Here is a 26,944-nt window from a genome sequence, read left to right on the forward strand (position 1 = left end):
CAAGTGACTGGAACTAGTTACGTATGCTTTATGCAAAGGAGTCACAGTAATACAGAGCAGTCGTCCAATGCTAGATGGGACCCTGAGTTTAACTGGGGAATGTCACTAATTTTTCCAAGATTTACAGAGTCAGTTACCTTTTTTACTAACTCACTCATCTTACTGTACTTTCTTCTAGGACAATTCTGGTTAGCTTTTCTCAACTTTGGCTTGCCAGACTTGGTCACAAGATAATCAGTGGGGCTGTATCGCTTCAAAGTCAGCTTCCTCTGGTTGACTTTTCCTGTTGTTTCCACGGGGTTTTCTGACTTGTGGTTTCTTTCATTAGTGTTTGCAAAAAAATAGTCACTGAAAGTAGCAGACTTCTGCCCAAAAATCTTCTGCATGAGAGCCTCAGCATTCTCTAATCGTACATCAACCTAGGGGAAAGCATATGGCATTGAAAAGCCTGACAATGAGATGCATAAGCCATGTCCAGTTCTACAGGCAGAAATTAAAAAAATACATCCAGATGCAACCTTTAGGTTTTTGTACAAAGAAAGATTTTTCATACATGATCACAATGATCTACAAAGTTTAGTATCCTACCTCATGTAGCATCCAATACTGGATATTTCAGTATTAAAACTTTCCAGTAAAAACTCTTTAGTTTGTTGCTAATGTGAAGCTCAGTACGAAATAAAAATCCTTTTTTATTCAGGTACTGGTTCATTTACACCATGATGGGACAGTTTGAGCTACTGCTATTTTAGCATGTTACAAACAGCATTTTGATTGGAAAACACTAACGCACCCTTTTAATGCTCCTGAAATAAGATTCTGATTGGAAGTTTGACTAAAATAGTATTACTAACACATATAAATCCAGGGCATATGACACTGAAAAAAATATATTTTGTTCCCTTGCAAGCTTAAACTGGAAATCTGAAGGCTACATTAAATTCTTTCACATACACATTTTTACCTGCAATAAAGGGTCCATATGCCAAACACTGCTTTCTCTTGGAGGCACATCAGAGGCACAATTAAAAATGATGAGGTTGCAGGCAGGCCATTTCAATATCCCAAGTACTGAATGCTCAATGAGACTAAAACAGTGACTTCAGTTAGGTATATACGACTCTACCTCCTGTATTGAAGGAATGTTGTACCCAAGACAATCCATTTTCCACTGTAAGTCAACTAAAGGAATCTTACTGTCCTAAGCAGGAGCTAGACCAGTGTCTCAGAAAGCACTGACTTTTATCTTTCATTTGAATCAACAACAAGAGCTGAACATAACTTACTTGACTAGTGTATGGTACTATCAGAGTGAAAGTGGTTTTATTATGACTAAGTCCATTACACAAAAGAGTCATGAGTCTGAGGCAACTTTGCTGTAGCAGTGAAAAGCATACCTTGCTAAAGGAACTGTAATGGGAAATTAGAAAATATTTCTTTTTACTTCAATACACCAAGTGTCCCTTGAGGAGGGGGATAAAAAAAAAAAAATCCATAAACTTGCCTCCAGTAGATTTATAGCCTGCCCCATAAGGTGAACAGTCAAATTTGTCATGACTGATCGTGGTAGAAAAGATGCAGGAGAAAAGACCACTGATGCTTCCATATTTGCACCTGCACCAGCTGCAATAGAAAATAACAGATGTCTGTCATTTGGAGATCAGCTATTCTTATGTACTTTGCAAGTCTCATCGTTCTTTGGAAAACTGCAACTCTGCTCATTAAGAAGATGAATAAAACAGGTGAATAAAGAAGGTGAATAAAACATTAAGTCAACAGATGAAATTATTCAACTTTTTACTATAGCAAAGACTAACAGACATTACTGAAAGCCTGTTATCTGACTAACACTAGAAGAAGAGCATTTACAATACATATCGTACACAATAGCACTGGAAGAGATGGACAGAAAATCAAAATGTTACTCTGAAAAATATTATCTAGTGTTTTTGCTAAAAACAAATGATGAACAAACAGTAAAACAGGAAGGAATTAGCCTGAATCTTTTCTTATACCAAGGGAAGTACATGAATCAGAAGAAAAAAAAATACATCCCAATCCCCTGTTGCTGCAAAGGAAGCTCACTAAGGAAGGAATCAAAAGTTGATGTTCACAAAAGTATTCTAAAAAGTTCATTGGCTCTTATTCTCCTCTCTCATAAAAGGCAAAGTTCCATGGTACCTGGCTTGCTGGAATTACATTTGATATACTCCAATTAAGGTCAAAGCAGAATCAAGCCTATATTTGCATATCTGGGTATGTAAAAAATGTAAATTCTCTAGAGCAGAAAAGCCATGTGGGATTTTAATAATCCATATGCTACAAAGCATTCAGTTCTAAAACTCCACAAACCTGAGTGGAACGTGACATCGGAATATGATGAGTATTTCCATGTCTCCCGGTCAAAATCTCTGCTAAGGATTTCATCAGGAATAGAATCTCGAAGGTGCTCCTTCAATGGATCATCCGTCTCCAGGAGCTGAGAGAGGTGACTCCAAACAAAGGAGCCCACTTAAATTAAACAAAGAGGAGCATTTGGAAATTAGAGAAAAATTAAAACAGTTTTAAAAAATTGATACAGGGAACCGTTTCCCTGACCACAACAGAATTCATTCATTTTCAACACCATTAAAATCAGTCTGATGCACCTATCTTTATGACAGTCAACTTATTTAAACACTGTCTTATTCTTTCCTAGTTTCATTTATGCTTCTCAGCTAACCTAGGCAGAAAAGGAGGTAAGGTTAACCTACTTACGCACTGTCTGCAAAGGATCTTCTGTACTAAATTCAAAGGAATGCTACAAAAAAAAGATACAATTCTAATACAGATGTTAGAGGCAGACTATGCAGCTCAAATAATATTGGACTGTTTCTGTTCTTCAAAGAACAGATGCAACAGAATTATTTAAAAGATGGTTTTAAACTTCAACTTTGGCAGCATCACTCATTTTGTTCTTGAAAAATCACTGACCCACTGTACTGAAACATAAAACAATTAAGTCTGGGATAGACAGCAAGCACATGAAAATCTTAAAATAACTGTTAAAAACTATAAGCAGGAATAAAAAAAGCCTTTTAAAGGCAAGCATTAAGCAACTTTAAATATAGGGAGGTCTATTAATCAGACACCCTACATGAACACTGGCAACAATATTGGTGGACTTGTAAGAGAAAATTGGCAATAAAGTTTCTTTACATACAACAAACAAATCATTCCAATACAAAGAATCTTTCTATACTGTGCAATGTACATTTCCAAAAGCAGTTCCAAAAAGAAAAAAGAAAAAAAAAAAGCAGCACACACAGTTAAACAGTTGTGATTCAGAATTAATATTTCTGCATGACACCATGCTGATTCATGGTTTGGCCATGTATGCACTGTGCTGTAGGGGGCAAACATATTCCATGTGTTCTGGAGTCTGGTTCTTAAATAGAAGCTTTTTTTTCTCCTGAAGATAAAAGATATTGGGCTCCAGTGCTAGTTCAATGCACAGACAGTGAATACTGATATAACTGCATTTTTCACAATACAACTTCTTTTGTTCATGTTGCTTTTTCTGAATGTGGCAACTAAAAACTAGTATGTGCTCTATGCCTCCAAAAGCACTTGTTACTCAAAAGTCCATTATATGAATTATTTAGGTGTTACATCAGCCGAAGAAAAAGGAAGGAAATTAACAAAATTCAGGAGTATTGCATTAAATTGTTTAAAACATACAACATTTTAGATGGACCTATGGACCTCTTTCATAAATCAGGCAATTTATTTCTTTTGCACGGAGCCACAGAGGAGAGTGGGGGACACCTTGACAGTGTTTTGCAGGCTTATGCAATTTCTCTCTGTCTGAACTCTAAACAGAGGGGAACAAGTCCTGTCCAAACCACAAGCCACATCATCAGATGAAGACAATGCTGAGCCTGAACTCCTAATGGCTGCAGGATATACTGGTCTGGACATAACATCCTGATAAAATGGATACATGGCTTCAAGTTCAGAGCTGGCTAGGATCCAGACACATCAGAGTGCAGACAGAGCCTCCTTTCATCTGCCTGCAAACAATCTTATAGATACGCCTTTCATGTTTGCTCCTTCTTGACAGATTTAAAAGCAAAGGATTAGTTTAGAGGTATTCTTTGTTGAATGTGGTACAACAATTCAGAAAAAAACCCTCCACCCAAAATATGGGATCAGCTTAAACATCTGTGTGCTTTGGTAATAAAGAGCTTGTAGGATTCTACGCTTTTATGGAACCTACAGTTTCATTTCATACTACCCCAAACGCCTTCTCCTTCAGATAAGCTACTTAAATAAAATGATTACTTTTAAACATAGTATAGATTTTCTACTCGGCATCAGTTCTCAATTCAGTCTCTCATGTCAGTAATCTGGCTCAGATCAGACAATAATTGATCATGGAACCACAGAAGCAAGAAGCATAAATCAGAATAAACTATCAATAATTAAGACATTATACTTATGCTAATCTTTTCCCCATATGGCTGCTACACTGTTGGCCAGCTATTATACATTTGGATATATGATTAACACCCCTCACAAAGTCCTTTTCGCAACATTCCTAACACAACATGTCCCAGTTCCCACATTTTGCTTTTTCCCTGTGTTATAAACAGTTTCTTGATGCCATTTGTTTGCCATTAGATCCACAGTTCTCAAACTGTGACCCTTGGGACTTTTAGTTGACCTGAAGAATCGCTTCTGGCACAGTGACGAAGCACCTCCTGCTAAGCCTTGATGCTAACTGCAGGAAGCCTTAAAGTTCCTAGATACCTTAAATCATCTAAATGAAAATCAACAGGCCTTTCTTTGCAGTCTTCAGATCTGCTTAGTTTCTGTCTAACGCTATCTTTAAATGTGATACTGTGATCAATATTAAGACCATATCAAAACTGATATAAAATAACTGCAAAAGAAGACAGTACCAAAGAAAGACCATGGTAGTGAGTCCTTATAATAAATATTTGTATTACATCAAGTAAACAAATGCAAACAAGGAATTTAGGAGCATTAAAAAGGTAATTAAGGATATTTCACTTTATACCTGCAGCTTGCAATACTTTTTTCTGCCACTTGTGTCTTTCTCAACCTAACAAAATATAATTTGCAGTTATCCATTTATATTTCTAATACACTAAACATCAAAGATGTTCCATGCATTTCTTTCTCAAGAGCATTCAGCTAATGAAATGTTGCCAGTAGAGGGAACTAATTCTGTGAAGAGTCACTCTTTACTGACTATTTTTAAAATAACAGTATCACAATTCCTATACAAAATGTGGCAATCATACAAATAATCTTTTAAAAATGACCTATAAAGTATTAAGATTAATTAAAAATTGATATAGATTGGTACCACCACACCTGTAAAGTAAATCTTACATTGATGTATCATTTAGGAATCTGTAAGATTTCAGTAGTTGCTTGGCTAACCTTGACTAGATGTTTCTTTCAGCAAAGTCTTCTGTACTTGTTTAAATAACTCTTCATGCGGACATTTCATTGCAATATAATAAGCAGCAATCCTTATTTCCACATCTTCGCTGGTTGCTTGATACAGCTGAACTAATATAGCATTCTAAGACAAAAAGATAAAAAGATAACCAAAAAAGAAAAAGACAATTATTATTTACTCCACTAAAACACCTCATGTATGCACTTTCAGGTACAGGTAGGTTTTTCTTTCTGAAAGAGATAGCTATTGCTTTATACCTGACAAAGTCACTTCATGCAACACGTATACAAACATATGTATATATTCTCTATACTACCTCGTCCACAAATTTCCAGAACAAACTGTCATTATGACCTGAATCCTATACCAACTAATTTATTCAGGACTGTCTGCAACACAAAACCTCACTTGCTGGCACAACTGTTAATGATGGTTTAATTCCACCACCGGGGAGAGCTGTTCTATTATATTTCACAGCTAATACACACACAACACTGGCTACATTTTTGTTAACAGGCTGTTAAGATCATTACTTCTCGTCTCAATCAAAGGGTAGGACTGTAACAAATTTATTCTGTTCAATACTTCCCCAGTATCAACAAATACGAATTGTTTGGTCAACTGCCAGGAATTAAGACATTAGTGACTGATACTAGTAACATTTCTATTATCATTTAACACCCCCAGTCCACCTACAGGGTTTCAGTTTAGCAGTTCATTTGCTAGACAATGATGGGGTGTATGACGACATATAGACTTCATACTTTCAACAGGTCTAAGGAGCAACACCGAGCTTTGTAACTACAGAACAAGAATATTACGCCAATCCATGCTGCAATTAAATTTTAAAAAGCCATAGAAAATGCTACTCCAAGTGGAATTCCATGTGGAACCTCTTGTTCTTCTGGAGGAGGACTGCCAGCTTTGCCCAGGCTAGCACTCCTGGCTTTGAAATTCTTTTTAGTATCAAGTTATTTGAGAGAAACAACTTTTGTGTTTTCTTCTATTAAACCATTAACAAAATGTTCTAACTGTGATAGCATATTGCCAATCACAACAAACTTCTCACATTAATACTTAGCATTTCAGAGAATGATACAGTGCAACAGACTATAGGAAAAATCAAGTACTGTGGGTTTTCAGCCATCACCCACACAGACATAAGTCACCCAACTGAAGTAACTTTTTAAGAAGTCACAAACATTACCTCAGTCACTGGATGTGTTATCTCAACTACAACAAAGCATAATATAGGTCCATTCATCGGGGTGGTCCTACCAACCTCTCCAACAGCAGAAGAGCTCTGCTGGAAGACACGTTTACACTTGTTCCTTATTTATTTGCATGTTTCATAATTATTCCAGAAAGTCAAAACTCTGGGACAGCACCAGGAAGCCGTCAGTCATCTGCTGGCAATAAATCACTTACCCTGACAGAACAGGGAATGCGCCTGAAGGCCTGGATAGCAGCTAGACGAATTTCAATCGGATTACTTTTCAGGGAAGCACACAAGCTCAGAACAGGAGCTAGCGAAGCTGCTGCCAGTCCCGCATTTCCAATGGCTTTTAACACCAGTTGCATCTGTAAATACAAAGCAAGGTAGAATAAAAAGTTCACCACGTTGTCAGCTGTACATGAAATTCTATTGCATTAACATTTTCTGTGGGAAAAAAAAAATTCTCTCTTTAAAATGATTGTGGGTCATTTGGGGTGTTTATTGCAGCCCCTATTGTACCAGCTATATTCTGGCTTTAGTGTGAGCACAAGACTCATATGAATATGGCCAGCTGTTCTAAGGCCACACAGTACTTGTAATTAAAATCTGGCTTAGACCTGGTGGAATACAAAAGCTACATTGTGATGGAAAAGCAGAAGTCATGGATCTGATGTGCAGTAAAAGTTTTTCAAGTACTTCAATATTTTGTCCCTTTTGATCACAGTAATTTTGACCTTCTAGTGATTCAGCACAGAGTTCTGGACACAATAACCAATTTAAAATAGTAATTTGTCAACAGATGCCATAATGTTACCAGTTTTCTCCACTAAACATACATGAAACCTGTGCACCTTCAGAACCCAGAAAGCATGTTACCACTGGCAATCAATGAATCTTTAATGACAAGCTATGTTAAAGTTTAGAGCCCAGGGACTTCAACGCAACATCGTGCCTGATTTTCCTTTTACCGACAGTCCCCTAGAAACAACTATACTGAAGCCAACACAGTTAAAATGTTCAAAAACCTTCCACAACTGTTGGGGTCAAAGACTTCCATTTATTGCTGGTTTGAGACATCAGGTGGGAGGTATCTCCTGTTCTGGTCTACGTATTCAGTAAAGTTGTCATAGTCAAAGATACCTCTCCCGCACGTCTGTATATTCACTCACTGCAACATGCTGCTGAGTTTCAAGAGGCTGCTCTTCATTCATCAGACAACGGTGTTTCAGCTGTAAGTTATGGAACTGTTTTCAAGAAGCTAATGAGACTCGGGCAGTCTTTCTCCCCTGTTCATCAGTTCCCTGTTCTGATTTACTATTCTGTTGGCTAATTTTAATCAGATTTGTTGGAAGACAAAAAGGGTTAAAAAAAGCAAAGTTTTCATGAAAAAGGCAATTGGGCATGTGTGCTAATTTTGGCTGGCATGGAGTCAATTTTCTCCACAGCAGCCTGTATGGTGTTGTATTTTAGATCTGTGACCAAAACACTGTTGATAACACAACAAAGTTTTAGCTATTGCTGAGCAGTGCTTGCACAGCATCAAGGCTTTCTTTGTTTCTTACTCCACCTGCCCAGCAAGCAGGCTGGGGGTGGGTAAGAGGCTGAGAAGGGACACAGCCAGGACTGCTGACCTGAATTTACCAAAGAAATATTCCAAACCATATGGCATCTTTCTCAGCAATAAAACTATGTGTGTGGATGGAGTGGGGGTGGTTCCAAGGTATCCACTGCTCAGGAACTGGCTGGGCATCAGTCTACTGTTGGTGAGCGATTATTTTTGCATCACTTTTGGGTTTTTTGGTGGGTTTGGGTTTTTTTTTGTGGGTTGGGGGGGGGGATCCTTCACTTACTAAACTGTCTTTATCTCAATCAATGAATTTTCTCAGTTTTGTCCTTCCAATTCTCTCCCCCATCCCACTGCAGGCAGAGTAAGCAGGTGGCTGTTTGGTGCTTAGCTGCCTACCAGGGTTAACCCACCACAGTAGAGCCAAGAAGTTAGTGCCCTTCCCCACAGAGAAAGTTTGCAATATAAACCGAATAGACATTTGCTTCATTTGGTCAACTGCTAGCAAACTGGCATGTATAGGCATCCAGTCCAGCAGCACAATCCTAGCTTGGAACTATCCATATGGCACTGTCCTTGCCCAGCTGGCAGCAAGGGATGTAAGAGTAAGCATGGAGAGAGCAGATGCTCAGGTGACCATGCCAATCCCACTGACAATCCATTAGCAACATTGATATCAAAGCTTCTCTTGAAAATACCACTCCACATCCACCTCTGGGAACTTAAATGGCTGTTTTTATTTTTTTTATTACTTCTTTCTAAGGGCTCAGCAGAGACCAGTGAGGCACCTCTGAGAGACATGAGACCACTCACCAGTGCGGTGATGCCTCTTTCCGATGGAGAGCACAGACTTTAAAAGATACATCACCTATTCCAATTTTTTCTAATGAGAGTGATGTAACCCCAAACCATGTAAAATCCCAATGCTACCAAAATGAACTATGAAAATTTCATACAGCACATAGTAAGAAACTGAAAACATACACAGAAACTATGATTCTATGGCTGATGGGAAGACAAAAAAGTTCAGCAATGGAATCTCTTTTGTTTTTTCTAATCAAAATTTTGTTCAAGGATCCCAATACATAAAATCTAGTTTTTTAAGTTATTCCTTTAATAAATGGTGTAAGAATTAAAAGTTAACAGACTGCTCACACTGTATGAAGAAAGACACAAAACCCATGTGTTTAGTTTGCACACTGGAAAATTAGAGAGACACAAATACATGAGATAAACTCAGCTCTTGGGCTCTTACTGCTATGTGATACACTGTCATTGGTATCTCTATTTTCTAAGCATGATAAGGAAGAACCGATTGTTTAAGTAGATCATCAAACTTAAGATATAATGATATTTCTTCAGCAGCAAATGTCAATTAAAGATAAAAAGCCCCAGAACTGTGACAGGAATTACTCCTAACTCAAGATCACACACAGCAACTAAGAACGATTTTCCTCTCCTGTTAGTCTCCCAATACCATGACTGACTTACAGCCAGTAACACTGTGACTCAGCAGAACTTATTAGCCAGCAATAACACAGCTAACACTAACTGTACAAGATTTGAGTCAAAAAAGGAATAGGAAACTTTCAACAATGTGCCATTTTTACAGGGGAGTGATGGGAGTTCTTCATACCGATCAACAGTATGAAGTTTGCTTCATCAGTAGACCCAAGACTTTCCCTTATTTAAACACACAAGAACACCCATGCTGATAGGTTGTACTTGTTGGATTACAAAATTTTATCTGCCCATCCTACCAAAGAATATTCATTTACAAAGCTTGTATTCATGGCTTTCTGGAAATCCACTGAATGCCATTTTCATCAAACAAGTTCTAGATCATAAAGTGAATAGAAAAGTAAAGCATTATATCATATGCTTCTGTATGACTGATACCTCAATGAGTTGTTCTGAATTTTGCACGGTACAATTTCCTCCCAAAAATGTCCCAAGAGTCCTCATCACACTCTGCACAGCAGGTACACCATCACAGGAACTGTAAGCTGAACAAAACCTATGTAAGAGAGCAGTTACTCCTAAGAAGCAGCTCTGGCTTGCTCCTGGTGATTTCAGCAAAGGCTGTAAACAAGCAGAAAAAGAACAGGGTGTTTCAGAAAAGTGATTGTCATGATTACTGTAATATGCCACAGAAAATAAATGCATCAAAATATTTAAATGCTAAAACTCAATCTCAACAATGCATATTTACAAACAGCCCTTAAAGGACAACTCTGCAGAGATATAGTGGAAAATTCTTCCACCTTCACATGTAAACATACAGGCTAAATTAGTGTCAACATGATATAGACCTCAGTTCTTTTCACAAGAACTCATGCCCTGTGTGCTTAGGAAGGAGTGTGAAAACAAATCTAAACTACTTTCCAGGACACTCAAAATAGTAAAACACCCACCAGTACAGTTTCTCTAAGTCCCACCTCAATACTTAGCAAAAAGCACTGACAGGTCAGTAAGTCACAGGCAATTTACCCATTTTTAGAATGAAAATTAATTTTTCTGTCCCATAAACCTGCAAATTCCAAATTTCTGTACTCTCTGAAGCAAGCCTGTTAACTGTTGAAAATCCCACCACTTCAACCAACGTTTGCGAAGCCCAAATTAACTCAAGATGAATTATTTCACGCAGATGCTGTGGAAAGCCTGCTAACACTGAGAGCTGGTTTTTGTAGTTCTGATCAGAACCAATATGACTGGGAACAGCAGGCTGTGATATACTCCGCAAGATTCTCCATGGCTGATCAATGGTTCATGAGCACACAAGTCCAGCAGGCATAACATATTACTTACTTAAAAAAAAAAAAATTCTTAATGGCTTATTTAAGCTACAGGACTATCTATGATTTTACTGCCCAGAACTCTGCAGCTTCACAAAACAACATAGCAAGCCCAACTTCAGACTCCAAAAGCATGACAGATTACACTGTATAAACCCAGCAGAACAACAGATCTTTAAAGGAAAAATATAGTACAAAACGGAGCCAGTATTACTCTGCATACAATTAACTTAGTTAAGGAAAAATGTCAAAAGCTGCAATAGCACTGCATATACAAAGGACTGAAATGTCTCCAGGTGCTAAATACAAAGCTTGTAACAGACCAAATCAGAGAATAAAACTCTCTATCCAAAGCAGGGAGTAGCTGCAACAGCATCATTCTCCTCACACTGACCTGACCTTGAACCTCAAAACTAATTTGCCTAAACCAGGCTCTGGAGTCCACAGGGCAGTTTACACTTTTTTTTTTTTTTTTTTTTTTTTTTAAATAAGTCTCAAGGCTACAAATGCAAATCTAGCTCCAGTGACCAAACATAACTGCATCCTCTTTTGGAATCAAAATTAAAATAGCCAGTAGTTTCACCACGAAAATTACCTGGACAGATAGAGTTTTGTATAAATCTGTGAAAAAGACTATTACTGTAAAATACAAAAATTATGAGCCGGCTAGATTGATGATAAACTAAAAAAGAAAAAAACAACACCCACTCACAGCAAGAGATTCGATCATGCCTGAGGTGGGTTTAGGAATGAATGAAAATGACCAGAAGAAGTATTCCACTTTGTCTTCTTCAACTTCTCCGGACGCTATAATTTCTTTCATTAGGACAACACATGCCTCTGTAGCACAAGATGGGAGAGCCTCTATTAGAGGCTGCCTGTAACACAAGAAAAAAGTACAGCAAATCTAAAATGACCAGAATACTCAAGAATCAAAAAACAAACACATTAAGGTTGGGCTTCTTTCAAAGTTCATAAAAGTCCACTGGCTTAGCAAATGCCAGATTCCACAGAAATCAACATTATCCTTTGGTTTAGTGACCTTAGGGAAATATGCCTCAGCCAAGATGCGATGAAGTGTATTGGTGTTTCAAGAACTGTATGTAACCAGGCTTTTAAGAAAATACTCAGTTGCTTTCTCTGAAAATGAAGCCAAAACATATCCCAAGTTTGACTTCTAAAGACTGAGGTACCTTAAAGCTCTGATTTTTTATTAAGGTGGGTTTTTTCTTTCATTTCACCAATAACATGAAAATATTAAAACTGAATTGACTAGCTTCTACTTCCTGTGCTTTTTTAGACCTTATGTATGTGGAACGGTTACACCAGCACGCCAGACAATACACATTTCAGCTCTTAACAGTCCCTCTGTAAATATTCTGTACCTACTTCCTATACCGGTGGACGGACACTTTTGCATTAAGCAGTTAAACTAAACTGGGTAAAAGCACTTGCATCAAAGTAAGAGAGTAGTCTGCATGGGATTCTTTTTAGCTCCTAAAGTTAATAACCTTGTCCTGAGTAAAATTAGTCTAAAGTTAATATAGAAGGAGGCAGAGTAGTTTAGATTACTATCTAATATTTAAGAATATTAGCATGACTATTTGTCAAAAGGTGAGAATAAACCTCAGCCAAAACAAAATTCACCCCTTTTGCATGAAGTTTAAGATATTGTTACAAACATAAAACTTGGCATTAGATTAATTTCAAATAGGCTGATGACATTTTGTACTGAAACCTAAGGTATTGTTACAAACATAAAACTTGGCATTAGATTAATTTCAAATAGGCTGATGACATTTTGTACTGAAACCAAGTAAAAAAAAAGTTTCTTTGTTTACACTCTTCAGACTATTGATTTTGGAGGGAGAAAAAAATTGTACTGATTTTAATAATACTGGATTAATATTTCTGAAAGTCTCAAACCATTGCATCAGAACTATTCCTGACTGCAGAGGAGCGGGTGCCTTGATCTTTAAAGCTGCAGTTCAATGATCGGTATAAACCATCCTGAGATCAGGCTCCTGCTGAAAGATGTGGGTCCACCATGTCCATACTCCCAGCCTAATGTTTGTCTCCTCTCCCCCACGAGTACTAAGGGCACTGAAAGAACAGGTCCAGGTAAGCTTTTTCATAACAAATGGCAGTAGATGCTTAAAACCAGCAGCATTGATTTCCATCTAAGCCATGGCTCAAGTTTCCTGTTCACATTGTTCCTGAAACAGGAAGTCTGTCTGTAGGAATAGGCATGGGACAGGAAAGTCTACTTTGTACACAACATTCATTCAGTAAGGAAAGAATATCATCCTTCTGTCACATAAACAAGATCTGCAGTACACATTCTTCCTTTAAAGTGCTCCAAATTTAAATCCAACATTTGGGCACGGATTTAAAACATTAATCTATTTTAAATATTTACATAACATTTCTTTCCTCTCTCTATATATTTTTAATGCAATTACTAAAGGGCCCTTACCAGTTGTCTCTGCATTTAAATGAAGATCTTTGCCATAGCGCTTTTAAGGCCTCAAGAGAAAGACGTCGAAGCTCAAACACGAGAGTCATGAAAAGATCTGCAGTCTGTAAGACAGCACAACAACAAATGTAATATTATAGCTGTGCAGAAACCAGCTTTAGAGAACAGAGCACAACAAGAGACCTTGGGTTATACCAGCACTGCCATTGACTTAACAATGTAACCTGAGAGTAAAACCTCCTCTCTTCCCTGTGTCTTTATCTTCCTTCCCTCCCTTGCTTTTCTCTTCAGGCTGCAAACACATAACGAGAAGGACTTTCACTTAGGATGTCAGTCAGTCCCTCCAGCAACAGTGCTCAGTGACCACTAAGCACCCCACTAGCACACCAATGAATACCAAACCAAAATGCAGCACTGTGGTTACAATCCAGAAGAGGAGGCCATAATCTTCTCTGAGTTTGTACAGCAAGATCCTGATTTATGACCAGAATCACTGACATAGCCTTAACACAAAATGAGACAATAGTCAAGGTAACTTTCTATTAGTCTTAAGTTTATGAGAAAGATCATTTAACTGAGGTTTGGACAACACTTCAGTTTTGCTCGAGTACCTCTAGTGCTGTGTGAAAATATTCCATCTTACTGGGGAAAAGCCCAAGCATAACCGCTCTTACCTCTGCAGGCAGCACTGGATTAGTTAAAACAATAGTAGCAGAAGAGCTGTTCTCCCTGACTAAGCTCAATTGCTACAACATACAGCAGCTATTTTACCTGCAGTACATTATCACACACGCTTTTCAGCGTAAATAAATTCTAGCCCTTCATTCACAAGCTGCCCCTTGCTGTCGTGGGCAAAAATGAAAAACTTACTTTAGGGTTACTTCATTAAAAAAACCTAAGCATTTTGATCTAGCTGTACAGTTAAAGCTGAATAGTTCAATTTAATAATTTATTTGCATGTGCATGGCTGAAAGAAATTAAAAGCAATTCACAGTTGACCCACACTTTTCTGTTAAGTGAAGTAGCTACCTGTAATAGACTTCACATTTAAAAAACCGCTCACTTCCACCCCCCACAATTTATATGGCAGTATCAGTGTCCTATCAGCTGAAACAAATATTTTTCAGAAACTACTGTCTCGAGGTACGTTTGGATGTGTATTACATTGCCAGCAATAATTTTTATTTTCTCAAATGTGATGCTGGAAATCAAATTAATCAAATATTGAATTGAACTGATTGCATTATCAAGACGACAGAAGCCTTTCTGTTTTTATGGAGTACAAATCTTTCAGTGTCATCCTGACTCAAACTAGGCTCTGTATTACCTATCTGGCCTATCCTCTGCTGAGAAAGGAGGATCTTTTCTCCTTTTTTCAGATTATTTTCATTTGCACATACAGTATTCATTGCATTGTTATTTTGGCCTCAGTAGAAGCTTTTTGGAAAATGGTGTTTTAAAGACTAAATAGCATGTAGATGTGTTCCTCTGAAACCTGATCCAAAGTTCAAGAAAGGAGATAGGTCTCATTAATTAAAACATTAGAAGAATGTTAAATACAGTAGCTTGTATGTTCATTTTAACATAACTTTGCAATGTACAAGTTTTAATCATGGTCCATGTCATACAGATTCACTTCAATTCTTTATTCACTTCAGATGTGAAAGGCTTAGACATAGGACTACTGCTCTGGTTCCAAAGGAAACATTCTTCTTCGTGTAAAAATCATACAAACAAAGTCTAATTCCACTAAGTCACATTTTCAAAGGTCTGGGGAGAGACCTACTTTGACTTCCTGACCTTCCTTCCAGGAGCTGCTTCCAAAAGCAATGAAAAATTGGAATAACCCAGTGCCAGCATTTGATTTCAATTTAAGACTGCCAAGACATTTTCAGTAAAAAGAAGCTGTCTTTCAGTAAGAAGATGGAGTAATTTCCTACTGTGTTGTTTGATAGGCTGAGGGAATAATTTGTCAGATCCAATACAAACATTGTTTATGTTTTTGTTCCTTTTGGACTTCTTTTCTTTTTAGCAATACTACATTAATTTCATCAAATTGAAATTTATTCTCGTATATGAAGCCCTACCTAGGTATTAATTCCGATAACATTTATAATTCCATTGCTAAAATTCAGTTAGATCCCCATGTATTGCATCCCATCCCATCCCATCCCATCATTACCTTTAAGGTCTCTTTTAAAAAGAAATTACCAAACTCTGAACACTATGGAGCTAGTGAAACAGATTACATTTCATGGTCTATAAAATAGTCAGAGAACTGTATTTAATGAAGCTCTTCAAAAGCATTTGTAAAACACAGGCCTTATGTGCTTTTTACACAGGCAAATACACTATGGGCAGCATGATTAGGGGAGATGGGGAGCCTCACAGATGTCATCACAAGGAGCTGCATGTGCAGCTGCTGATGAGCTCAGGTGGCTCATCAGCTGGAGGCCACAGCACAGTTCAAGATAAAATTTCCAGACTAATAGATTTTCAGGTGATGTAATTTTAGACTGTAGACTGACTTTATTCTGCTTCACACCTGCTGACTAGACAAGCTCCCATCTAATAACTCAGTGCAAACTTTTGCACAGAAACAGCTATTTTTACTTTCTAATAATAAAGCTCTAGAACGAACTGTCTGGTCAGATGGGCTGTTTTTATTTTTTAAGGTAGGTTGCATTGAAATTGAGCTGTCAGATAAACAATAATCTCATTGTAAATTCCTCTATTTGTAGTATCGTAACAACAAACTATATGCAAATTTGGCTCCCATTCCCACCCCTAAATAAAACAGAAGGAAGCCTGGCTTTTATTCTACATAGAAGCTTGCTTTTCCTTCTATCTGCAGACTTACTGTAACTCTATTTAAAAAAAAAAAATAATAAAATACAATTCCTCTGAAAGCATAAACATGGGATAGTTTAGATTGGAAGGTAAAGTAGTAAAATGTTTCCTAATAAAAGTGTTTCTATTTATGATATAAAGAAATATTTACCCTTTGAAAGCTTGACACCTTATTTGCTGCCAAGTATAAGCCCACATAATCACAAGGGAGGCTGCTTTGAAAATGTGTTCAATGAACATCTTTGGTTTTGCCTACTAATTCATGTTCTCAATGAAAGTGTGAGGCCTTCTCTCCAGTAAATTTAGTATACCTCTTTGGAATTACATAGCTGTCTTTTCTGTATGGAACTTCTGGTCTTCAGCTGTCTGATCTCTTTTTTCAACTATACGTATGTTAAAGAACAAGTGATTTCCTTGAATTGAAGGCCAAGCATGAAATCAGATGGAAGTGACACACTCTTCTCCCTGAAGTCCACTGGTTGAACAGCTATGGTTATTCCCTCCCTGCCATGGCATAAATTCCCTTCCTTCTGATCCTCATCAGTTCTTTCTTATTTGGTTTCTCACCTTGCCAGTGAACCTTATTTCACCCTCAATTTCAGGAAGGATGTAATTGTGCCTGGTCATGGACCAGGTTTAAGTGACCTAACAGGCCATTCCCAATACTATCTTCTAAGGCTTTCCAACTCAAAGCAGACAAAGACTTCTGTTCCTGGTAAAGTTATTATTATAGTCATACAGAAAAGTAACAGTTGAATTTCAAGAAGCAAAATCATCCACGTAACTACAGTATCTTAATTCATCTTGATAATCAGAACATCTTCCTTACCTGGGAAATACTCTGTTATACTCCCTACACCCACAAGTATTCTAAACATGTAAATCCTAGCACCCAACTATGTAGTAACTAGGAATTAGAATGCCTTATGAGAAAAACATTGGTAAGACCATGTCCTAAAGGTAAACTCTTTTGGGTCGGACGGGGTACAGGAGTTGGACAAAGTAAATCTGACATACTCTGGCCCACACTCCTTAATGCATACACAGCCACATTCACCAGAGCTACCAAAACAGCATCAAAATCCAGACAGCCAAATGTAATGCAGTCCCCAGTAGAAGCTGTGTGACAGGTTCCCTTTAAGCCTCTCTCAAGTGAGGGTCCCTTTCTCCCCATCCCTTTTGACCATTCTTTGTCAGTATGCAGCTTGTTCACTTAATGGTCCATTAGCTAATCTACATCCACATTGAAATTCAATCTTGTCTCATAATAGCATTAAAAAATTAAACAACAACTTTGCTTCCTTGGAAGTGACACAGTCTCCACCCCCATTTTCTTATCCCTTCACTGTTTTCCCTGCAGCTGGGGATTTTCCCTTCCATTTATTCTTGGGTTTGTGTCCCGAAAGAAATGCATAATCTCATCTCATTCAGAGTCAAACAATAAGGGGACAAACAAGCTATACATGCGTAACAGCGGAGCTGTCTCCCAAGCAACGCGGTGGGCATTCCCATAACTTCTTTCCTGGCCCAAAGGACATTTTATCGGTTGGAATGAGGGATAATAAAGATCCCCTTTGAAATGTATTGTCACACAGAAGGAACACCCTGAAACAGTGAAAATGGCTGACAACCAATCGAACCCTGTGCTGGGACAGGCAAATGATGAATAATTCACCTCTTTTTTAGGCAGTGGCGCAGACAGCAGCCACTTGTGCTAATCTTAGTAATTTACAAAACAAATTTCCCACACATGAAGCCAGTGGGCCTCTTTGGAGACAGAAGTGACATCCCACTGTTACTGGGAAAAAACATCTACCATTCTTTCAAAGACACTGAATTATGGGCATTCAAAAGAAGGTAGGATCTAGAGAAAGTTTCTCAGGTCCACTGCAGTAATTTCTTTCTGCAACATTTTCCAAGCTGTATGTAGCCCTCTAGTCTGTTCCTAAATGCCATTACATACCACTGTTACAATGACAGCCACATAGAATTAAGCATGATCACGACCGAAGAGGCTGCTTTTATTCTACATTAGCAAGAACCATTATGTTTATGGTTCTGTTAGCTCTCTATAGCTCCAATCTCCCTAGCATGCAGCTAAAAAAGATGGCAGACTTGCTTATAACTCAGAGAGAGAAACCTATCCCATATACCACCAGAAAGGCCACCTGCTGCTTTCTCCTCAGCCCTGTGCCGAGGTCTTTGTCAGGCTGTGATACCAGGTCAGACTATGACCGCCATTTAATAGGTTGGGAGTAACTGCTAGGGTTGTAATTTATCATAGCTGACTGAAGTTGCCCGCTTCAGTTGTTGTGACTGTGATCCTTCTCCACACTGTGTCTTTTGCCTTAAGTCTCACGCCACATTACACAAACACCTCTTGTGCTCATTAATCACAGCTAAAGCTAAGAGAAAGGTGAATAGCCATAGTATTTTAATTTCTAAACAGGCACCACTGGCCTGCAGAGCTGTAATCTAGCGGTGCACTCTTCTCCAGTCCCCACAAAGCCTCTGCTCCATCTCCCAGTATCTGTGTCCGCCTCAGGGAAGAGACAGGCAGAGCTTTTGTTGTTTGACATGGGACTTAGCCTAGACAAAGGAAGGTGAAGTGCCCTCTCCTAGGCTAGGTCTGAAGTTTTTTGTTAACATCACTTGTACCTATGTTCATTTACAGGAGAGATCACATCCCCATTGCACAAGCAATCTAACAAGACAAGAACATCAGAGGACAAGGAATATATCGGGAATGAGCTGACTGAACTCATCAGTGGCAAATTCATGGAGGCACCAAGGCCAGTTCAGTGCTTTCCCTATTAGACCATACTTGTTCTCTAGTAATATCCTGACCATGAATGACTTAAACAAGAAGTGTGTTTTTCTATTTTCCAATTTACATTTTCTTCACATTGTTCTATTACCAGCAAAAAACACTCCATCTGAAGGACAATGGGATACGAAATGCCCTCTCTTTTAGGCCATTGCCCTCAGTTCATCTCAGGTCAGCAATGATTAAGCACCATCATCTGTTGATCCTTCTGTATATAACAGGTGTTCTTGATAATCTCCAAATTTCACAGAAGATAGGGATCTTCATTTCAAAGACAGTGACAAATACTAACTGATCCAGCTTCTGCCAGTATCAACAAAAATCACAAGACCTGAGCAAGCTAAGGAGACAGGCAGGCCCTCATCTAGAATGATGGTTGTCATAGAAAAAAATTAAGCCACTGCATGTTCCACATGACCAGAATATTCCACCCTATCTTAGCAGCATTCACCAATGAAAATTGTTTACATGAGAAGAGATTCCCCCTGGACCCAAGCAGCATCCCCAGAAAACATGATGGTCATTACTAGAATTCATGAGAAGCACATGTAACCAACCAGCCAAGATCCAGAGGCAAGGGTTTCATGTGCAAACTGTTTTGCAGGGATGAGGCAACAGGAGAAGGACTGCAGAACTCCAATAAACATAGAAACAGCAGCACTACCAGGGGTAGTATCCCATGCTAAAGCTGTAGAAAAGGGTTTTTACAATTAAGCATCAAAATTGTCAGTGATAACCCGAACCAGACAGTTTTTTGTTTGTTTTTCCACAGCAAAACAAAAATTTGGAACATTTTCTTTCAGGTTTATTTAGAATACAGTTCAAAATTGCTTTTGCCCAATATTCAGGGGCCATATGACATTTTGACTCTTCAGTTTATTGTTTATATAGGAAAATGACACTTCAAAGCATTTTATCTTTCTATAATTCCACATTTAAAAATGCTCCCCAAAATGGAAGGCTTCAGTATTTCAAAATTGCTGCTCTCCTAGTGTCCTGGTTTCAGCTGGGATAGAGTTAATTGTCTTCCCAGTAGCTGGTACGGTGCTATGTTTTGAGTTCAGTATGCAAAGAATGTTGATAACACTGATGTTTTCGGTTGTTGCTAAGTAGTGTTTAGTCTCGAGTCAAGGATTTTTCAGCTTCTCACGCCCAGCCAGCGAGAAAGCTCAAGGGGCACCAGAAGTTGACACAGGACACAGCCAGGGCAGCTGACCCAAACTGGCCAATGGGGTGTTCCATACCATGTGACATCACATCCAGTATAGATAGAAACTGGGGGGAGTGGGGGCGGGGGATCGCCGCTCGGGGACTAACTGGGTGTTGATTGGCGGGGGGTGACCAATTGCACTGTACATCATTTGTACATTCCAGTCCTTTTATTATTACTGTTGTCATTTTATTAGTGTTATCATTGTCATTATTAGTTTCTTCTTTTCTGTTCTATTAAACCGTTCTTATCTCAACCCACGAGTTTTACTTCTTTTATCGATTTCCTCCCTCATCCCACTGGGTGGGAGTGAGTGAGTGGCTGTGTGGTGCTTAGTTGCTGGCTGGGGTTAAACCACAACACCTAGTCACCTCTTACCTATGTAGGAGAACTCTCAGACCACAAAGGGCCTTACAAAGAAACGGAGGTTATGTGTAAAAGCTTACCTCAAAACTCACACTATGTGCTAAGCAAAGTTTCCACACTAGTTCAGTCAGTTCTCCTCCAGTGACTTCCCTCTCAGTTTCTTCCCTTTCATAGAGCATGCTGGTCACATACAGATCCTCGGAGTCCACTGGAAAGACATAAGGAAAAACCAGGTATCTGGTGGTTGCTGGCCATTTGCTATGGTTAACCCTAAATGCTAGGGGAAAGTTTCTCTCTGAGCCTTTATTTCTAATGTAAGAATCTCTCCAGTCTCAGTAAAGCCAAGGGATGAATATGAATGCCTGCAGTCAGGTTGAATTTAAGAACACAACAGAATAAAGGCCTAAAGACAAGTGTGACCTGAAAGAAAGAGTTAGAGAAACAAGACAAAGATACTAATGAAAAAAGTCCCACATTCCATCAATATGCCTCTTACAATGGCCCTGCTACTTTACATTCATCGCCCTTTCCAATTTTATCTAATCACTCTCTTGGTCCCACACTTCAACCTCCCAAAAACTCTACAGGAGATCTAGGTGCCAAGAAAAATAAATGGCTCAGCTCTTAGCCTCTTCCTGAGGAAGAATCTTGTCATCTTATGTCAGCATAACTATAAAAAAAAGAAAGTGTTCTGGAAATTTGGATTTTCCTTTTAAAAAAACCCACTATTTAGAAGCAGACAAAAAAATAATACAAAATGTTTCTCAACATTTAGAGCTCAACTTTAAAATCTTTCCTCAGGCAAGCCTCCCATTCACTTCAGTAAAATCATTCTCTTAAGGAGAAGCACACAGAGCAAAGAAGGAGCAAAAATTAAAACAGTTCTCAGACACGGCATGTCCTTAGTTCCGTTAGGACTTACTTATTTATTTACTTATTAGGACTTATTTAGACTTCATTTGTACACAAACCAGGAATTGTCCACAGACACAGGAAGGCTGATGCTCTGCGTACAGGGGGGCTAGGTATTTAAAGTAGGCAAAAAAGAGTTGGCCATTATTGAAATCTGTCCTTTGGAGACCCACCCAGCTTTGTTAGAGCAGGCCCCAACTCCCAAAGAAGGGACAGCTCTCAGTAGCCCAGCCTGTGAAAACATCTGCTTTCGTATCATTTCATACATTAAAGGAAATATGAGGTGCAAAGAGTTCTCGCAGGCAAGACACAGTCCCAAGATTTTTTGAGGAAATAAATTTACTCTATTTTAGCAGAAACATCATGTTACCTTTTTTGTACAGTGTCTCTGTTTCCACTTGAAGGAGTTTCAGCAAACACTGTGTCTGCGTCTTTGCCCCGCTGCCCTTCTGAGAGAACACTGTAACAACATTGGACTCAGTACATTTGGCCTCTGCCAGGACTCCAGCCTTAACACTCTGAACACATTCCAGTTTGGAGGACAGGATCTGCTGCTCAGACTGAGAAGAACAGATACTTCAGGTAAAGTCTTGATCATCTGTGTCAGCCTGCCCAATCCTTTCTCTCCCAACTTCCCAGAGGATTCCAGTTCTGTGATACAGTGTGAAGTCTCTTGTCTAGACCTTTGACAGAGCCCAGCCTGTGGAGGTTAATACGCTCTTTATTTTTAGTCTAATTTTTTCGTCACTGAAATGCAACTGCTACTAACTTTGAGTGACAAATGGTCTCAATTTATTTCAGTTCACAAAGCATCAGTGTTAAGCAGATCTTTTTGGTCAGCAGAGTTGAGAAAAGCAAAAGGCTGGTAAATTATGACTAGCTAGTACAATACAAGAAAGAAGTAATATTCACCTAATAAAAACAGCACAAGATACAAACATGGACTGTATTTGCCATGAACAGTGGAAAGCTGGAAGTCTGGCTCTTAGAAAAGCTTCTATCCTTCCAAAGTTTTCTGCAAATAATAACTTTCTTTGCATAATGTATTTTTCTTATCCACATCTCTTATTCCTCTCTTTTACACTCTACTTTCAGTTTACCGCTATAACATATTTTAATGACAGAGTTTAATCCAGGCACCTAACAACCCCTTGCATTTATACTATAATGTTCATCAACTACAATGCAAATCTGCATTAGAAAGAAATTCTGTGAATAACAGGCATTACAGGGACAATAACATTCATCATTTTTTTTGCTAATGATTCAAGTTTGGGCAGACACACACAAATACAATTGAGCATAAATGACTACTCAAAAATGTTTTCTTTTACATTATGACTCTTCAAAGAAATTAAAAGGCCCTGTGGAAGAATCAGTGTCATTCCCCAACACTTACCGACGTATGAGGTAGAACAACAGACTGCACAGAAGTAAAACCAGAATACCGATGAGAGCAGAGGTTTAAGTCCCTTGTCTTGACAAGAATAGGACCTTTTCGCTGATACCTGGTTGGGCATATTCCCAGAACATCCACCTAGTAACAAACGTACAGTGTTGAATCACACATGCGCACATACAATACAAGCAGGTATTATGGGCTATTACAATTAATTTTAATAATTGCTTTGTTGTAATAACAATGCAACAGAAATCTAAATTCTCCCTTGCAGGACACTGGCTTCTCCACAAAACCCATGAAAAGGCAAATTATTTTAAAGACCTTGGTCAAAATTTATAATAGCCAGAGTTTGTTGATTTGTTTAACTTCACTGTGTTATTACGAATCAGACCATTTACAGACATATGCTTTTTCATTTAATATTTTGTGGGTTTGCAGGGAAGCATTAATTCAGAAGAGCCTTTCTACTTAGAAGAAATGTAATAACATATGGGTGTCCCAAGCCTTATTGCAGAACATCTATTTAAGCACTGATATGTAGCAATAGCATGAGAATGAGGTAGTGCACATCATGCTGAAGGTCAATCTAGAGACTGCTCTTCACAACAGTAGTGCAGCCATTGAGGTATCTCAGCTGCACTCACGCAAACACACAGGTGACAGTGTGGTACTCTGGACTATTATTTCAGTGTAACACAGCAGAACTTGAGCTTAAGTATTAGGAAAAAAATTAAAAATTGCAAAGAGCTCTGAGAAGCCTCATCTTAAAGCCTCCTGAAATTAATGAAAAAAGTCACGATGAATAATCATGAATAATGAATATTGTATTTTCCCCAGGGAACAGGTAAAGCACAAGCCCTGGTGTTACAACTCCTCAGAGAACTCTGTAATACACAGCTTTTCCTCAGGTAACCAAGTAGGGGATTCCAACCCTCAACAAGAACGCAAATTATAGATAATTTCATAACATCCACTACAAAAAGCAATCAGATGACCACCACTGGCTGACCAGTCACCAAGTGGCAAAAACCTTTAGTTATTTACAAAGGGAGTAGACTTAAGGTGTGCAAGGGCTAACAGCCACCCTAGAGCACGACTCTACCAACGGTCTCACCTCTTCAATGACTGCACTAGCAGTGGATGCTTGTGACGTCTGCAGGACACTGAGAATGCCTCGCTTTATGTTCAGTGCCCAGGTCTGTTCACTCCTCACAGGACAGAGCTTCAGAACTTTCCCATCATGGAAAGAAAAACGAAGAGGATGCTGTTCTAGTATTTTCCTGCAATAAAATAGTTTATAGTTTCTTGCTTCGAACAGTGGCTGCAAGTCGGTTTATGACATTAGACTCAGATTTTCTGAACAGAGCTGTTCTTCCACAATGGGTCTGTCTTATTCTGTATCTCCATTCTTTATATCAAGTTTCTATTCTTCACGAATTCACCCTGACCCTAAGAGCCCTTAAAAAACCAAACAAATGAAAAAAACCTAAGATAATCACAGCATCTTCGACATAACTGTAACACTTAATTAAGTCAACTCCTGCTAAATTCTTTACAAGTAATTAGACTTAATGGCAACAATTCTTGTTTAATGTAAGAGAGAAATTCCATTTTATGATTCAGGGTGCCTTTAGCATTGGTAAGCATGTCTTAACTGCATGTACTCTTTATCGTTCCTCTTCAGCTGTGATACACACAAGAACAACTGCTTTCCAATCAACCCACATCTTCCTGCTCTACTAGGTGTACATACTTGGGCTCTATCCCAAAGTTGTCCCCCCAGTCCCTGTTGTCAGTCTACTCCCTGATTGCTTTTGCTATCTCAGATTGAGAGTACAGTGTTTTCTACTTTTGCAAGAGATCACTTTTTAACATTGATTTTCACTCCTAATATAATGTACTTTAATCGTGTATTTCCCATCTAAATGGGGAAAAATAAGCTATCCAAAGGAAGAATTATACGGTAGCCCAATGGTCAGGTCCCATACAGGGAGATACACAGTTCATCTGCACATTAACTGTGGAGCTAACTGTTCATCTAATCAACCAGGTCACAAAGACATTGTAAGAGGAAAACTTTTAATGCACCAACACCTGAATAAAGTCTTTCCAGGAGAAGAGATTCTGTACATGCGATAAAGGTTTCTGAACTCCTAGGCAACTGTGGCTGCATTTGCTACTATCTGTGGAAATTACATGCATGTTCAGAGGACAAGCTAGACCACTGTATATTCACAACAGGCTGAGGGAAATGCTAATAAGATTCACTCATCTGAATAATTATTTTCAATAGCCAAGCTTCACTGAATGCTTTCTTTGCTACCTCTATTTTTTGGCTTCTCTGCAAAGAAAAAAAGACACAACTGCTCTTACCTCTATGAAAATCCTACAAATAACTTCACAGAAGATGTGCCTGTAGTCTGATTTGAACTCTGATACCGCTACCCATACTGTGGAACACAAAGCTATTCCTGAGGAATATAAAAAGCAATGCTTTTACTCCAAACCTGGTCTTTTTGACCCTTTGAATTGAGCCAATTAACTCAGTTCTCAGCATCATTTAAAGGCTGAGAATCCAAGTAGCAGGACAAAGAGGAGGATTACAAGGCTGAGCTTAATCAGACAACAGAACTGCTTTTTTTGATGCCACAAGAAGCATCAGCTCCCTGGGAAAATACCAGACCTCTAGTTTGAAGAGACCTTTTTGTACAGGCATCTTCACTAGAGTCTATACCTCTGCAAGTCAGAGGGAAACACACTGACATATGTTATGAATGAGCTACTAAAAACAAAAACATAAAAGGAAGAAAATTACATTAGACAAATAAATGCAGTTTAAATATCCTGGAAGAAAAAAAACAATGTTTTGCAACATGAGAATTCTCCAAACCAAGAACTTCTGAAATGTACTTCAAAACTCAAGAGTCTGTACAAGTAACAATCGCAACTCAGAGAACTAGTGAGCGATCCATACACGCTGCTAGCCAGCTAGAGGCCTGATAATTTGTACCCAGAGTAATTTTAATTGTCCACTCTCTGAAAGTTTTTACAAAGGGATGAAAATTAGGTTCAAAAAAATCTTTTTGGACCAAATGCCTCCAATTTTGTTGATGGTGCTCATATCTTGATCCTTGCTTTAAAAAAAAAACAACAACAAAACACACCAAGACAAAACCCAACTAAAATTAAACAGAGGATGAAACAGAGTGAACAACGTCCATTCAAGCTGCTGTTAAGCCATATAGCTTCAAAAAACCAAGAACTAGACCAGATTAGAAGTTTTTCTACCTTAGACTGTCCATTTCCTTCAGAGGCTCCTCTCTGGATGCAAAACTTTTCTTAATCTGTACATCTTGCACCTAGGAGCAAAGATTATAGAGCAACAAGTATCATTGTCAATAGGAACTTGTGGAATTTGTGACATAAGGGTATCTGCATAGAATGTCACACATAGACTATGAAGAAAGGCTCAGTGTTGCAAGCAACACAACTCCAATAGCCACATCTTCAGGTTGCATTTCTGAGATGGTTTCCAGAAATTTCTTCTACAAAGAAGTTTCACTCACTATTAAATACATTTTATATGGCACTATTATATCCCTTTCATTTTCAAGCCAGAAGCAATCACCTACTCCGGGGTAAAGTCAGAGCCAGCATAAACCTAAGTCCTTTCTACTCCAGTTGAGAAGCAAAATGTGTACCCATCTCAGTTGACTCCTGAGACTATCCCTGGTAAAGTTCTCAGTATTCAGTAGCCATTTCATAGCTTACTTTCACTGAATTCAGAGGAAAAAACGCACTTAAGTTCATTACGGAATTTCCTAAAGTACTTGCAATTTGGCTGGTTGTGGTA

The 26,944-nt window shown here is 38.5% G+C and overlaps 1 protein-coding gene across 1 annotated transcript in view; it reads right to left on the bottom strand.

Moving 5' to 3' along the window:
- The window catches only part of LOC104838663 (apolipophorins), a 47,169-nt gene that overhangs the window by 14,082 nt on the left and 6,143 nt on the right, over positions 1-26,944 (bottom strand). The window contains exons 4-16 of the mRNA XM_010578527.1: positions 26,380-26,450; positions 24,206-24,371; positions 23,089-23,226; positions 22,060-22,249; positions 20,858-20,985; positions 13,525-13,628; positions 11,761-11,926; positions 10,153-10,335; positions 6,902-7,054; positions 5,452-5,596; positions 2,353-2,511; positions 1,505-1,623; positions 138-419 (exon numbers count right to left, since the gene is read on the bottom strand). Of these exons, the coding sequence (XP_010576829.1) occupies positions 138-419; positions 1,505-1,623; positions 2,353-2,511; positions 5,452-5,596; positions 6,902-7,054; positions 10,153-10,335; positions 11,761-11,926; positions 13,525-13,628; positions 20,858-20,985; positions 22,060-22,249; positions 23,089-23,226; positions 24,206-24,371; positions 26,380-26,450 (2,004 nt within the window). The remainder of the gene's footprint in view (positions 1-137; positions 420-1,504; positions 1,624-2,352; positions 2,512-5,451; positions 5,597-6,901; positions 7,055-10,152; positions 10,336-11,760; positions 11,927-13,524; positions 13,629-20,857; positions 20,986-22,059; positions 22,250-23,088; positions 23,227-24,205; positions 24,372-26,379; positions 26,451-26,944) is intronic.

This window comes from Haliaeetus leucocephalus, unplaced genomic scaffold (genome assembly GCF_000737465.1).
Source record: "Haliaeetus leucocephalus isolate CR32 unplaced genomic scaffold, Haliaeetus_leucocephalus-4.0 Scaffold636, whole genome shotgun sequence".
Classification (NCBI taxonomy): domain Eukaryota; kingdom Metazoa; phylum Chordata; class Aves; order Accipitriformes; family Accipitridae; genus Haliaeetus; species Haliaeetus leucocephalus.